This window comes from Crotalus tigris, unplaced genomic scaffold, assembly GCF_016545835.1.
Source record: "Crotalus tigris isolate CLP2741 ecotype Arizona unplaced genomic scaffold, ASM1654583v1 scf7180000024462.759394, whole genome shotgun sequence".
Classification (NCBI taxonomy): Eukaryota; Metazoa; Chordata; class Lepidosauria; order Squamata; family Viperidae; genus Crotalus; species Crotalus tigris.
Window position 1 is genome coordinate 169,580 of NW_024100633.1, and position 14,689 is coordinate 184,268.

Below are 14,689 nucleotides of genomic sequence, written 5' to 3' on the forward strand. Positions count from 1 at the left end.
CAGAATTCTCCAGTCAGCACTGAGTTGAAGCCCACACCTCTTAAATTTGCTGAGATTGAAAAAACCTGACCACAACATCAAAGGAAACCCAAGTTCACCCTTTGGATTGTTTGTGTGGTTTGGTTTATATCTTATTATCTCCTATATAGGAAGCAAAGATTATTCTATATTCTATTCTAGATACGGGTCCCAAGCTGAGGATCTCCCATGCTGGCAGAATCACTCACCAAGGTGGGCAACCCGGTTGAGGTGAGGGTCAAAGCCAACTTGCAGCACCTTCTCTGTACGTGCCAAGAAGAAGTTGATCACGCCATCGGTGACTACACAATCAGGGAAACCTTCAATGACATGGTGATAGCCCTGATGGATTCGCAGGCAATCTCCAGCCTCACCACCAGGGTCCACGCTGATCTGTTGGCGGTAGGTGGTGATGTAGCCTGTAATCTCCCGTACTGCTCCACCCACCTGCGGAAAACAAACAACAATGTTGAGGATGGATGGCGTGGACTTGTATGTGTATGTGAAGGGGATTGTATCTGCAGAAAAAAATGATTTCTCGAGGGAGTTTATTTCATTATTCTTATCCTTGTAATTTTGTTTTAATGCCCGTTTTTGTTTTGCTTTGTCTATTTATTTATTACATTTTTATGCCACCCATCTCCCCTGTAAGGTGACTCTGGGTGGCTTATAAGTTATAAAATAAGTGAAAAATAATTCAAACGTTAAAACTACACAATTTAGGATTTTAAAACTATGCTGAAACCAAAACCAAGAGACGAACAGGACAGGGTTGAGGTCTTCATACTGCATTATGTTTTTGGTTATTTTAACTTAGTTTTTGTAAGCCGCCTAGAGTCTGCTGAAGTAGGTGGCTATAACAAATTTACTGAAATCTTGATTTATTTAAATCAATAAATATCTTGGAAGAAATTAAGCCAGAATCAAGAACTGGAGATTTAAATAACACTACATCCAAAAGCAACCATTGTGTGATAGATTTTTGCAAATTTAGAAGGGAATGAGTCTCTCTTTTTAGTCTCTTTATCAATTGTAGTCAAAATTGATTGACTTCATATTATGGGATACAAAGATGTTCAAATCCCAGCCATGGACTAAGCCTGCCTCCACCTTTCTGTACCAATTATGAGATCTACCACATCTGTTGAAAACCTCACACCTGCTCCTCAAAGCATCCCCCTCATTCCAGAAAACCACCTCTAACCACTGTAGGGCACTGTTTCTCAGCAACCTGATGATGTGTGGGACTTTAACTCCCAGAATTCCCCAGCCAGCATGGTGAAATAAATGATCCAGAGCCAGCAAAAGCAACCACGGGGGCAGGAACTCACCAAATCCAGGGAAGTTTTCTCAAGGACATCTACCAGCTTTTCCACTTTGGTGCGGGGTGTGAAAATGAAATCGTCATCCACCCACAAAACATATTTGGTGGTCACCTGGGAGATGGCAAGATTTCTACCAGCAAACCAACCCTAGAAAGAAAGGGTGGAGAGGAAAAAGAAAAATAAGACTATTTATGAGCATCGCTACTGACAATCCTTTTGCCAAATAATTGGATTGCTCCTGTTGCTCAGCCACAAAACACTGAAAATTACTACCTTATCATTTCATAACTCAAACTTTGGCAACTGTACATTAACAATGACTTTATAATCCCGAGTTCTGTCTGTCAACCTTTTCAAAACACTCTGATGACTACCATCCATTTCATCTTTGCCTTGTCAACTGAATAACTAAATAATCTTCTGTGGAGCTGCAGATTTACTCCTGCAACCTACATGAGATTCCTATCAATCACCTTCCTTTTACCCATAGCCTGATTCAATATGAGTCCTGCCCCCTTCTAGCAATGAAGATATTGGATAATGCAAGAAAATAACCAAGGACTCCATAATATGGTCTTAACCATATCTCTGTCCTACAAATACAAGGCAATTCTTATCCTAGTCACAGGGGTCTGGATCTCTTCAGCTACGTGATTGTCAGGTTTTCCATGCTTCATGTTCAGGAATCTCCTGAGAAATCAACCCAGTGAACTGCTTTTGGATGACTAGAAATATGCATGAATCTTTATTGGAAAAGGTGTGTGGGAAATCCAGCTCCTTACTCATCCTAACTTTGATCATCAGTAAATTGAAAAAAATCCTGTTCAATCCACGACAACAAATTTCAAATCACAGAAATGTTTCCCAGCATAAAAGGCCCACGGAGTGAGCTCCTTTTAGCAGAGGTTCCTCAAACCTTTTTTTTACTCCCCAAACCTCTGGGACTAAATCCTTCCCAAACTTGTAATTCTTTTAAGAAGATGGCCTAGTCTAGGCCTGAGGATTCCCCTCGCATGTCTCCTACCTTGCCAAAGGGCATGAAGTACTGCTCAATGTGGGGTCCCTGCACATGTTCGATGTCCAGGCTATCATCTGCAATGATGATGTTCACAGTGGGGTAGAACTTGCGGATGCTGTCAATCAACACTCGCAGTTTGTCATAGCGTATGAAGGTTTTGGTAGCTATGGTGACCAGGGCACTGATGTTGTAGGTTCCTTGGGAGAGACAAAACAGGAAAGTCGGCAAGAGGGTTCAGCTGGAGAAGGATTTGGCAGGATGTCTAAGAAATGAACAAAAATTGTACTCTTCTTCACCATGTTTATTTTTCAGACTAAAAGAAAGTGAAACTGACTCTTCCCTGTTAGTTTTGCTGTTCCTTATACTTTTCACGATCCCACCTTTATTACAACAGGCAGATCATAAGCTGCTTAGAAGGTTCTGACTGGAGCAGCACCAAAACCTGATAATAAATAAATACGTAAATAACCAAAACTCAAGCAATTAATAGTTAGTGATGAATAACAACAATAGCAAGGACACTCCAGAAGCCGCTTAGCTCCTGGAAAGACTGTTCCACCAACAGCAGATCAGGGCACCACAATCTTCCTCTAGTGGTTAGACTGGCTTCTAGAGAGCAAGAATTACTCTCATCCTAAACACAAGATCCCTTACCTTACGCAATTTGCTAATAAGTGCCTACAAATGGATGCCTGACATGGCAATGGGTAAAGACAGGACACTCTGGGCACTTTTCTGATTTCAATAAAGGAGAATATTTGTAGTTCAGGGTTGAAATGAGGGGTCCTTGGGCTCTCTTGAGCTTGGTTGTTATTTTTGTTGTTGTTGTTGTTGTTTTGCAGATGTTTCACTACCAAACTAGGTAACACTATCAGTGCTAACAGTGATGTTACCTAATTTGGGTAATGAAACTTCTGCAAAAAAACAACCAAGCTCAGAGTGCACAAAGGACCCCTCGTTTTTCTGATTTCTTTTTTGGCCTGTTTTAAAAGACCATAGCATAACTCTGGAGAAAGTGGACTTAGAAAGGGATGAGCATACATGATTCCACCTGCAGATATTCAAGAATACCATTTAACTTCATGTTTTCCAAATCTCAGGTGAGATCCAGCAGGGAATACTTCCCACATGAAATCTTGGGACAACTACTATCCATCTGGCACACTCACCTTCACTAGCTCCCCCACTGGATGAGTCTGGATAGTAGAGCTTGGGAGTAGGTGGATGTTGGATGCGAATGCTGAAAGATGCACGATGCTCATCAGTAGAAAACTGCACTGGAAAACAGAGGAGAAGACCAAACACTAGTTTTGGATGTGACTTTCCTACCCTAGTGCCCTTTAGATGTTAGACTTCCATGACCATAATCTCTATGGCGAAATGACAGGTTAGCATATCTGGAGGAGAACAGACTGAGTAATTATGAAGAGGAAGGTAATAATACCAAAAATGCTTCTAGCTTGGGAATCAACTTTTCTCCCTTGTTTGCATGTCCTTAAGGCACTTATGGTTGGCTTAGTCTGAGTTTAGCTAATAGAAACCCTACACACCACAACTTAGGTTTTCATGTGAATCAGCCACTAAGGCAGGGGTTCCCAACTGGAGGTGCTTGCGAGACGATAACCCAGTGGGTGCGAAAACTGGGGTTTAGAGGCTTCAAAATTATAATGTATATGCATAATTCGTTGCCGTTATTTTGAACTTTTTGAACTTAAGGGGTGCAAGAATATATCAGAAGTGTTCTAGGGTGCAGAGTATAGAAAAGGTTGGGAGCTACTGCACTAAGGCAATAAACTACAGGTAGTCCTCGAATTACAACAGTTCACTTAGTGACCAAAGTTACAACGGCACTGAAAGAAGTGACTTATGACCATTTTTCACACATAACCATTGCAACATCCTCATGGTCATGTGATTTACATTCAGATGCTTGACAATTGACTCACATTTATGACGGTTACAATGTCACATGATCCCCTTTTGCAACCTTCTGACAAGCAAAGTCAAAGGGGGAAGCCAGATTCACTTAACAACCGTGTTACTAATTTAACAATTGCAGTGACTCACTTAACAAATGGGGCAAGAAAAGTTGTAAAATGGGGCAAAGCTCAGATAACAAATTTTTCATTTAGCAACATAAAGTTTGGGCTCCATTGTGGTCGTACATTGAGGAGTACCTGTATGATTAAAAATCCTGGCTCAGCATTATACAAACATAGGTGTTGTATGTAATGCATTAACCTTGCATAAGATTATGTAGGACATTTTTTAAAACTCTTGTAAGGTTACAACTTAGCAAAGTTAAAAGATGGGAGACTCCAGATCAATATAAGGCTGTTCTCCTAAACCAGGGCTTTTCAACCTTTTCACCCATTGTACTTTTAGGATATGGCAACATCCGAGTACCACCAGTTGCCTAGCAAGGTGTCAAAAACTTGATGAACCCCCCCCCCCCGAAAAGGAAAAAAGTGATAAAGTACAGGTAGTCCTCAACTTACAACAGTTCACTTAGTGTCTGTTCGAAGTTACAATGGCACTGAAAAAAGTGCCCCCCCCAAGCCACAGCTGAGCAAAACAATGCCCGGCTGCGCTCTTCCTCCTGTCTGAGTTTTCATTGTTGTGAGCATTTCTGTTGAGATTGGCAGTGGGGGTGGAGTGGGGGGTATTTGGTTTTTATTCCCGTCTGCTGGGTGGTTGCAGCAGGTTTTGATCACTTCACATGACTCTGGGACACTGTGACTGTCATAAATATGAATCAGTTGCCAAGCATCTGAATGTAAATCACAAGACCCTGGAGATGCTGCAACATTCCAGCTGATCAGCACTTATGGGCTCAGCAGAAGCGTCAGGATCAGTGCTGCTTTCCAGCTGATTGGTGCTTCTTTAGGGCTCAGTAGAAGCACCAGGATCAGCGCCGAGCTCCAGCTGGAGCCTGGAGCTGATCCTGGTGCTTTCACTGAGCCCTGACAGCCCCAAAGAAGCGCCAATCAGCTAGAAAGTGGCACTGATCCTGGCTCTTCCGCTGAACCCTGACAGCCCTGCAGCTCAAGCCATCTCTCACTCAGACTTATGCGGTGCTGTCACCGGTTCAGCTCATTCCCCTCCCCTGCTACCACTTTTATAGGATGGTCGCGTACCACCTGCCAGGTGCCAATGTACCACAGGTGGTACCCGTACCACAGGTTGAAAAGCCCTATCCTAAACAACTATGGTTTTTCTGCCTCAAGATGCAATGACCTCTACTAGCTTGGATAGCTTCATAAGAGAATTAGACAAGGAGGGTTAGGGCAGGGGTAGGCAACCTTGGCTCTTTTATGACTCGTGGACTTCAACTCCCAGAATTCCTGAGCCAGCATGGCTCAGCTTGGAAACTCTCCCTTTCCTCTCAGCATAGCTGGCTCAGGAATTCTGGGTGTTGAAGTCCACGAGTCATAAAAGAGCCAAGGTTGCCTATCCCTGGGTTAGGGTATCAGTGACTATTAGTCACAAAAAAGCCCAGGTGCCATTCTCAGATCAAAAACAATTATTATTTCTGTGGACTTCCCAAAGAGACCTTTTGGTCACAAGATGTAATAAGCTGGCCTAGATGGGCCACTGGTCTGTTACTGTAGGAGCTGATCCTGTGAAGATTTTCAAACAAGTAGCTGTGGCCATATGCTATCACAAGTCCTTCTGTTCTCTTTCTTAGATGGTGACTTGACTTAGCTCTACCAGAACGCAAATCTGGTAAAGATCAAGTCAGAAAAGAGATCTAGGGGTAAAAACAGTAACCTGAAGGAATGCTGAGAGGCAATGACTGGGTTTGAAAAGACCATTCTCAGCACATTCCTCCTGTTCTTCAGTGAGGGCTTTGCCAAGAAAGGACAGAGCTGGTGTTAGGCGGCACAGTGCCTCCTTTCAAAGAGCTACAGGTCATTAAAAAAAAAAGGAAATTTGCAGCACAAGGCCTAACATCCTCCTCCCCCTCTCAGTCAAACGCCTGCCAAGAGAACGGAAGAATAGCTTGACTCTACAGAACTGCAGACTGCTTCTCTGGTATGCCAGAAATGTCTCCTGGATAAAAGTATTACCAGGGAAAAGGGAACATAGTTATTTAGTAACACAGCCATTATTTCACTGGGAAAGCAACATACATGCCAGTTGCCAAGTGCCTGAATTTTAATCACATGACCACGGAGATACTGCAACGGTTCTAAGTGTGAAAACTGGTCATAAGTCACCTTTTTCAGTGCCACTGTAACTTCAAATGGTCAGTAAAGAAAAGGTTAGAACAGCGGTTCTCAACCTATGGGTCGCGACCCCATTTGGGGTCGAACGACCATTTTACGGGGGTCGCCAAACAACGCGATCCGCCATTTTCCCCCTCAGGGGGCGCCGCTGCGCATGCGCACCGCGCATGGGGCCGCCGCACATGGGGGTGCCAACGAGCATGCGCACCGCACTTAGAGGCGCCGTCGCGCATGCGCGGCGCATTCGTGTGACCGGGGGTCGCCGTATAAAAAGGTTGAGAACCGCTGGGTTAGAAGATGAGGATTATCTTGTATGGAAGTATTGTTCCTCTAAGTCATCTTCATGGAATTTCCTTCCTTCCTTCCTTCCTTCCTTCCTTCCTTCCTTCCTTCCTTCCTTCCTTCCTTCCTTCCTTCCTTCCTTCCTTATTTCACCCAGCCCTTGAATGTGCTACTTCTATGAAAATCTTGAACAAAACCCCAAGAAGCCGCAAGTTTCAAAAAAGCAGATAACAGACCTATACATCTCCAAAGGCCATGTTCTACTTTTCAGTTTAGAGGAAGTTGATTAGCTATGTGGGATTGGGAAAGGCCATCACACCTCAACTCTTTTGGAGTTTGGAGATATGTTTTTTTATTATTATTATTTTATCAGTTGCTAAGCTTAGGAAAGACTTAATCATTTTTTAAAAAAACTTCCCACCAAGAGCATTATCAATGTTTAGTATGATGCTGCAGAATTGGGGTAGTGAAACTTGGGGGATTTTCAGGACAGCAAAAGAGAATTCATCCACTGCCTTCTCTATTACTGAAACATTTCTCAAAAGGAAAAGCCAGTCGATTCTGCAGGCCTGAATCAAATAGGTAAGATCACAATAGGAACTGCCCAAACTGCAAACTGGAGCAATTACCTCCACATTAGGAACTGGCCATAGGAAGCAAAAGAGATTTCCCAAGGGTTTTTTAATTTTTTTTAATTTTTAAGATCATTTGGGAAGGCATGATGGCTCAGTGGTTAAAGACGCTGAGCTTGTCAGCTGGAGAGCTAACAGCCCGGGGTTCAAGACCTGAGCTCCGTGCAATAGGGTGAGCTCCTATTCTTATCCAAGCTCCTGCTAACCTAGCAGTTTGAAAGCCTGCAAATGCAAGTAGATAAATAGGTACCACTTCGATGGGACAGTAACAGCTTTCCATGCTCCTCAGTGTATAGTCATGCTGGCCACATGACCACAGAAATGTCTGCGGACAACGCTGGCTCCCCCGAGTAAGAAACAGAGATAAGCACTGCCCCCTAGAATCAGACACGACTGGGCAAGGGAAACCTATAGCTTTACCTAGATTATTTTTATTTTACCTTATTTTTATAAATAACTCTAAGTGGCAAAGGCACACACACTACTCCTTCCTCTTATTTTCCCCACAACAACAACCCTGTGAAGTGGCTTGGGCTGAGAGCGAGTAGCCCAAAGCATGAAGCTGGCTTTCATGTCTAAGGCGAGACTAGAACTCATGGTCTCCTGGTTTCTAGCTTGAGCAAAGTGTCAATTCTACAATGAACCAGTTTTGCTTTTGATTGAGCCGATACTTTTAACTAATAAACATGTTCTTTGAGGAATTTCCAAGCCTCGGAGTTCTGCTTTATTTGTCTCTGTCTGTTGGAACCATGACACAAAGATTATTCATCAGCAGAGCAAGATTTGAATTCTGGCTGCCTGATAGCTCACATTTTTGGTTTCATACTAGAACTAGTGGAATCCATCAGGAAAGTTAAAACGACATCTAGGGAGAAAGCCATGGCAAACAATACTATTGCCCAGTATTAATATGACAGTAGTCGGGTTTTTTTGCCTAGGAAACAACATGGATCTGTCCATCTAGTGAAGTTTGTTTCGAGGAGAATTCTACCTTTACCACAATAGTCCCATATTATGTATATTAAGGTGGGGACTCCTCCAGTGAAGGACTGACAATGGATATACCTGAGGGGGGAAACATTGGAAAAACTGGCCTGCCTCAAAGTGTTTCTCTCCCCACCTCCAGCAACTTCCTTTTCAATTTGCCCTCCTTTCTCACAGTGATGTTTACAGTTCCCCTCCAGTGCTTTGCCCCACTACTGATATTTGCAGTGGTAATGATTGCCCCCATACCCACCTATATCTGCTGTATTAGGATGGAAGAGGGTGTTAGTGTAGGTGACAAACTGCATTTGCCGGTTTAGATTGTCCAGTTGGGATCCGGACAGGGAGAGGTGCATTTGTCCCTCCCCTTCCACTTTGACGCCTTCTACCTCCGCAGCCACATCAAAAGTACCCATTTTTGCTGTCAGGTTGACCTGCCATAAGGACAAATAACCAGGGGGGGAAAAAGAATGTAAGGATCATGTGGAGATGGGCTGTTAAAAAAAAATCTTATCATTACTCCTAAAGAAAAAGGACACCTTTCATCCTGATTCATCAAAATTAGGCAATCAGCTTTTCCTGACCTGCCCCCTTTCATATGGGAGTCTATACACATATTGGAATGCTCTATTCCTTTTATCCCTCTGCACCAAAAAAACCCCTACACTCCTTTGTGTAATTTTAGTTAACAAGCAATATGCACATTTTTCAACGCCCCCTTTTTCTAGACATCGGGGCTACTCTTCTTATGTCAACCTTACACTTCAGAAATCCATCCAAGTTATGCTGGCATCTAAGCAGAGCGTCCCAGCACTGCCTAGTGCCATGACAATGGAAACACAAGTGAAATTATTAATCACTGACAGCCCTTTTGATGGCTTCCAAAATTTATTTCCAAGAAAATTATGTTTCCTTCCAAAACAAGCTTGCCAGACCTGTTTTAAAGGAGGAAACATTCAAAGAGCAGGCCAAAAGGATAGCCCACATAAAGGAACCTTAATTCGTGCTACAGTTCATGAATGCCAGCAACAATTAATAAAGTGGCCTCAGGGTGAGAGACCCACGCCCTAACCCTGCCCTCCAACTGCTGGGCATCAAAAACCACTGAGCTGTGGTGGCGCAGTGGCTAGAATGCAGTATTGCAGGCTAATTCTGCCCACTGCCAGGAGTTCGTTCCTGGCGGGCTCAAGGTTGACTCAGCCTTCCATCCTTCCAAGGTCAGTAAAACGAGGACCCAGATTGTTGGGGGGGAATAGGCTGACTCTGTAAACCACTTACAGAGGACTGTAAGGCACTATGAATGGTGTATAAGTCTAAGTGCTATTGCTATCTTACCCGATATAATGTTCTTTCAGCCGCCTGCAAGCTCAAGCCTGTGGGGAAAAAAACACACGAAAGTGAAAAGTTTTTGCTACTCCATGTGCCATTACATTCATCACACACTCTTACACTGTGATAGACAGACACTCTCTTCTCTCTTTGCTTCTTTTGACATGCACAAAAAATAAAAGGCTTGCCTGGAATAAGAATGGTCTGGAGGGGGCGAACTTTTACACCTTGAACTGGATATTCTAGTGGTGAGTTGGCTTGGACAATGATCAGCTGATCAAGTGGAGATTGAGACCTGATGGAGACAAAGGCAGGCAGTTTAGAGTGCCAACATCTGGCTTTCATTGATAAGCAAAAATACTTCAGAGGAATGACAGTTACACATGCCAAGCAGCTTCTTGCCATGGTTACTTTAAAACATAGTTGCTTAATACTCTCCTCTGCTGTTCTGGTCCTCAGTGGCTAATATTTAAGCCTGTTCACAAGGAGGGAAATCCATTATTTGCATTATTTTCATGGCAGTAAATTTAGAACTTCAGGCGTCCTGGAATAAGTCTAGCAGGTTATTTATTCAAAACTAAGCCTCATGCTGCTCACTGGGATTTACATTTCCTATTACTGGGAAGATCAAACATTACATTCATTCATTGTAATTAATATTTTATAGTTTTCTGGGAACTTGTACTTCATGTACCTGAAATACAATTTAATCCAGAAATGCTTCTGATTTCCCATGACAGGAAGGCACAATTAATTATAATCATTTTTAAAAAGTACATGGTGCTCAGGGAGACTAACAACCAATCAACGTTTTGTCTTATCAAATGATACTGTTTCCCAGTAAGTTGGAATGGTTATTTGTAACCTTGGATGTTTATCATTTGGAATGGCTTAATTATTGATTTAACTTTATATGCTGCCCAGAGTCATTGCTCTGAGATGGGCGCCCATATAGATCCTATAAATGAATGAATGAATGAATATTTTGCATATATTTCCCATGGTTTCTCATCATACAGTTTCCTTTCCATCTTTCCTAATATAGTTAGTTTAACTGAAATATGTCAACAAGACTGCAGAATGGCACATAACAATTTTTAGCCCTATAACTACATTCTTTATTATAAAGACAGTCCTTTATTTCAAAATGTTTTGATTTTTCAAAAATTCACTTTTGCCCTTAGTTTGGTCATTTAACTTTTATCATACAAATTGTACCATTTAGTATAATCTCTCACTTTCATATGAAAAATATGGAAACTGAATTGCCTTTCTAAAATAAATTTATATATAATCAGGTAGTCCCAAAGGTGTTTTTTCAAGAGGCAACTGGACTTTCTCGTTTTTCTTTGAAGACGTTTCGCTTCTCCTCCAAGAAGCTGAAGAAGCTTCAAAGCCAGAGAAGCTTTTTGGATGAGAAGCGAAACAGCTTCAAAGAAAAACAAGAAAGTCCAGTTGCCTCTTGAAAAAGCACCTTTGGGACAACTATGACTTGGATGAGTCCATAGACCAGTGGTGGTGAACCTATGGCACGGGTGCCAGAGGCAACACTCAGAGCCCTCTCTGTGGGCATGCGCACCGTCGCCCCAGTCGTAGGCCTTCAGCTGGGATTTATAAAACCTTTTCGTTTTAGGCCTCCACCACCGTGTGCAAAAAAACCAGGTTCAATCAGTCAATTTCAACTTCTCACGGGAAAAAAAAGATCTTGCAAAGTTGGAATTGATTGATTGAACTTTTTAGTCCCACCCAGATTGCTATTACCACCGCAGCCACGCCCACCCAATGGGCCACACACCCCGGCACTCGACGATGCATAAGTGGGTTTTGGGTTGCAGTTTGGGCATTCATTCTCTAAAAGGTTCACCATCACTGCCATAGACATATATAATCAGGTAATTGAACCCAAAATTTCCATTGCTAAACAAGACAGTTGTTAAGTGAGTTTTGCCTCCTTTTACAACCTTTCTTGCCTCAGTTGTTAAGTGAATTATCTACAGTGTTGAATCTCGCTTTCCCATTGACTTTGCTTGTAAAAGGTGATCACATGATCCCTGGACACCGCAACCATCATAGATAATGCCAGTTGCCAAGTGACTGAATTTTAATCACATGACCAGGGGGATGCTGCAATGGTTATAAATGTGAAAAACTATCATAAGTCAATTTTTTCAGTGCCGTTATAACTTTGAACAGTCACTAAACAAGTGGTCATAAGTCAAACACTACCTGTACCATTTGATTTTAGATATTTTCATTAGCATACAAGAGTCAATTCAGTGTAATGGTTAAGGCAACAGGCTAGAAAGTGGGAGATAGTGAGTTCTAGTTCTGCCTTAGGGATAAAACCATCTGGGTGACTGATGTTAGGCTGGTCACCTTCTTTCAAATCTAAGGAGGCAATGACAACTCACTTCTGAAAAACTTTGCCAAGAGAACTACAGGCACTGATCCAGAAAGTCTCTGAGAACCGGACATGATTGAACAGATTAAAAAAAAATAGAATATATGTTTTTGTAAAGTTTGCCTTGGTTTTGCTCTTAAATTTTTCTTTGTAAAGCAAAATGGACATTTTTTTTTAATCCTTACTTTTCAGATTTGTCCCTTTTTCACGTTTCTCCCTTACTTTTTCTCAGAACATTTGGTCATTGTACCTAGGTTTTATGAGGGGAAAAAGTGAACGTGTTATACCCTTCCCACTGCAAGAGAGCACAGGCTAAATCTCAGTATGATTTAGCTTTCTGCAAATATTTCACTGATTATTTAAAGCACTGATATCATCAGTGACTAATGGGAGATAAAGAATCCAGCTAAGTCCAGCAAAACAAGTACATGCTTAGAGCAGGAATGGGAGGGAGGCAACACAGAATTTTTTCCATCTAAGTCTCATGTCATTAACTCTTTCACTGCTACACACTAAAATTAAACATTTTAATTTACAGCACTTGCTGAGTGTTAATGTCTCATTAAGCAATGGAAGGCCAATGGGAGATTTTTAATGTTATTGATTTTAAAAGAGTTTTGGGCACACAAAAGAAGAGAACGGGAAGAGAAATAAACACTTTCACTTAATGTCAACTTTCAGGGCATAAGAAAGTTTTTGTCTACATGTTCAGTCACCAAAAGGAAAAGTCAGAGGCTCCGGAGCCTAATAATGTAAGTTCTTCCTGAAGAAGTCTCAGCTCTGGCATTTCCAATCCAAATGGTCTATAGCAGATGACAGGAGAGAATGATTTGCAACAATTAAGTAACTTAGAACATAAAATATAAAATAATAGAGTTGGAAGGGACCTTAAGGACCCTATACTATTTCAGACAAATGGTTGTCCAGTCTCTTTTTGAAAGCCTCGAGTGATGGAACACCCACCACTTCTGAAGGCCAGCCGTTCCATTGGCTGATTGCTCTCACTGTTAGGAATTTTCTCCTTAGTTCTAGGCCGCTTCTCTCCTTGATTAGTTTCCGTCCATTGTTTCTTGTCCTGCCTTAGGGTGTTTTGGAGAATAGTTTGAACCCCTCATCTTTGTAGGTACCCCTCAAATATTGAACACTGCTATCATGTCTCCCCTAGCCCTTCTTTTCATTAGACTAGACATACCTAATTCCTGTAATCATTCTTAGTATGTTTTAGCCTCCAGCCCCCTAATCATTCTTGTTGCTTTTCTCTGCACTCTTTCCAGAGTCTCAACATCTTTTTTGTATTGTGTTGACCAAAACTGGATGCAATATTCCAAGTGCGGTCTTACTAAGGCTTTGTAAAACAGCACTAGAATTTCATGTGATGTTGCTCTATCCCTCTATTAATGCAGCCCAGGGTTGTATTGGCTTTTTTGGCTGCTGCCGTACACTCTTGGCTCTTATTTAAGTGATTGTCTACTAGGACTCCAAGATCCCTCTCACAGTTACTGGTATTACGCCATGTTTCACTAGTCTGTACCTATACAGTTGGTTTTTCTTGCCTAAGTGTAAACCTTACTTTTTATCTTCATTAAATTTCATTTTGTTAGATGGGGCGCAGCATACAAGTCTTTCAAGACCTTTTTGGATCTTGAGCTTGTCTTCTGGGGTGTTGGTTATTCCTGCCAGTTTAATGTCATCTTCAAATTTGATGGATTTCCCCTTCTATTCCCTTGTCTAGATCGTTTATGAAGATATTGAAGAGTATTATTGGGCCTAAAACGGAGCCTTGGGGTACCCCACTGTTTATTCCCCTCCGTGTGGATGTCCAATTTATCAGCCAATTACAAACTCATCTGGTGCTGTGCTATTTATCCCATGTTTTTCTAGCTTCTAAGAAGTATGTTCCAAAAATAGATTTGCTCACATGGGCAATTTCCGGATAATTTCATAGATATGTTATTTGCCTTTAGAGGCAGTTCTAAAAAGAGCAAGGGAATTACTTGGTAGTGCAGTGTCATCTTCTCCAGATGGTATCTTTCAGATTCACTGAACACATCTTTCCCTACCATCCCTGAATATAATCAGAGTTCTATTACAATCCATATTGAACATAGCAAGCAAAGGCTGTTCTTAAAGATGTTTGATGTGAATTTTTCAGTGATCAACTTCTGAAAATTCAGCTTATCTTTTGTTCTGTCAGATACTTTTACAACTAGCAGACTTTCTACCCTCCACGTTTTACTATGTCTGGAATCGACTCATGCTTGCATTATTAACTGCCTGGTAATAATAATTATCTGGCTAACAAATTTAAAACAGTAGCTCATACATTTAAAACTGACTGAGAATATTTTATTTGCTTTAGCTCGTGCACAGTAAGCTGCTTATTCTGTGCTTGTAATTCATGTACAAGGGTGCTTAAATGTTTCTGGACTCTTTTGAATTTTCAGTGTTTCTGCATATGTATTACCTAACAC

General features: G+C 41.7%; 1 protein-coding gene across 7 annotated transcripts in view; it reads right to left on the reverse strand.

The window, feature by feature from the left end:
- Window positions 1–14,689, reverse strand: part of B4GALNT1 (beta-1,4-N-acetyl-galactosaminyltransferase 1) — a 74,813-nt gene that overhangs the window by 2,874 nt on the left and 57,250 nt on the right. For all 7 annotated transcript variants that reach the window (XM_039332735.1, XM_039332734.1, XM_039332737.1 and 4 more), the window contains exons 4-10: window positions 10,006–10,112; window positions 9,824–9,861; window positions 8,742–8,922; window positions 3,531–3,638; window positions 2,368–2,558; window positions 1,350–1,490; window positions 228–465 (exon numbers count right to left, since the gene is read on the reverse strand). In XM_039332735.1, coding sequence (XP_039188669.1) covers window positions 228–465; window positions 1,350–1,490; window positions 2,368–2,558; window positions 3,531–3,638; window positions 8,742–8,922; window positions 9,824–9,861; window positions 10,006–10,112 — 1,004 coding nt within the window. The remainder of the gene's footprint in view (window positions 1–227; window positions 466–1,349; window positions 1,491–2,367; window positions 2,559–3,530; window positions 3,639–8,741; window positions 8,923–9,823; window positions 9,862–10,005; window positions 10,113–14,689) is intronic.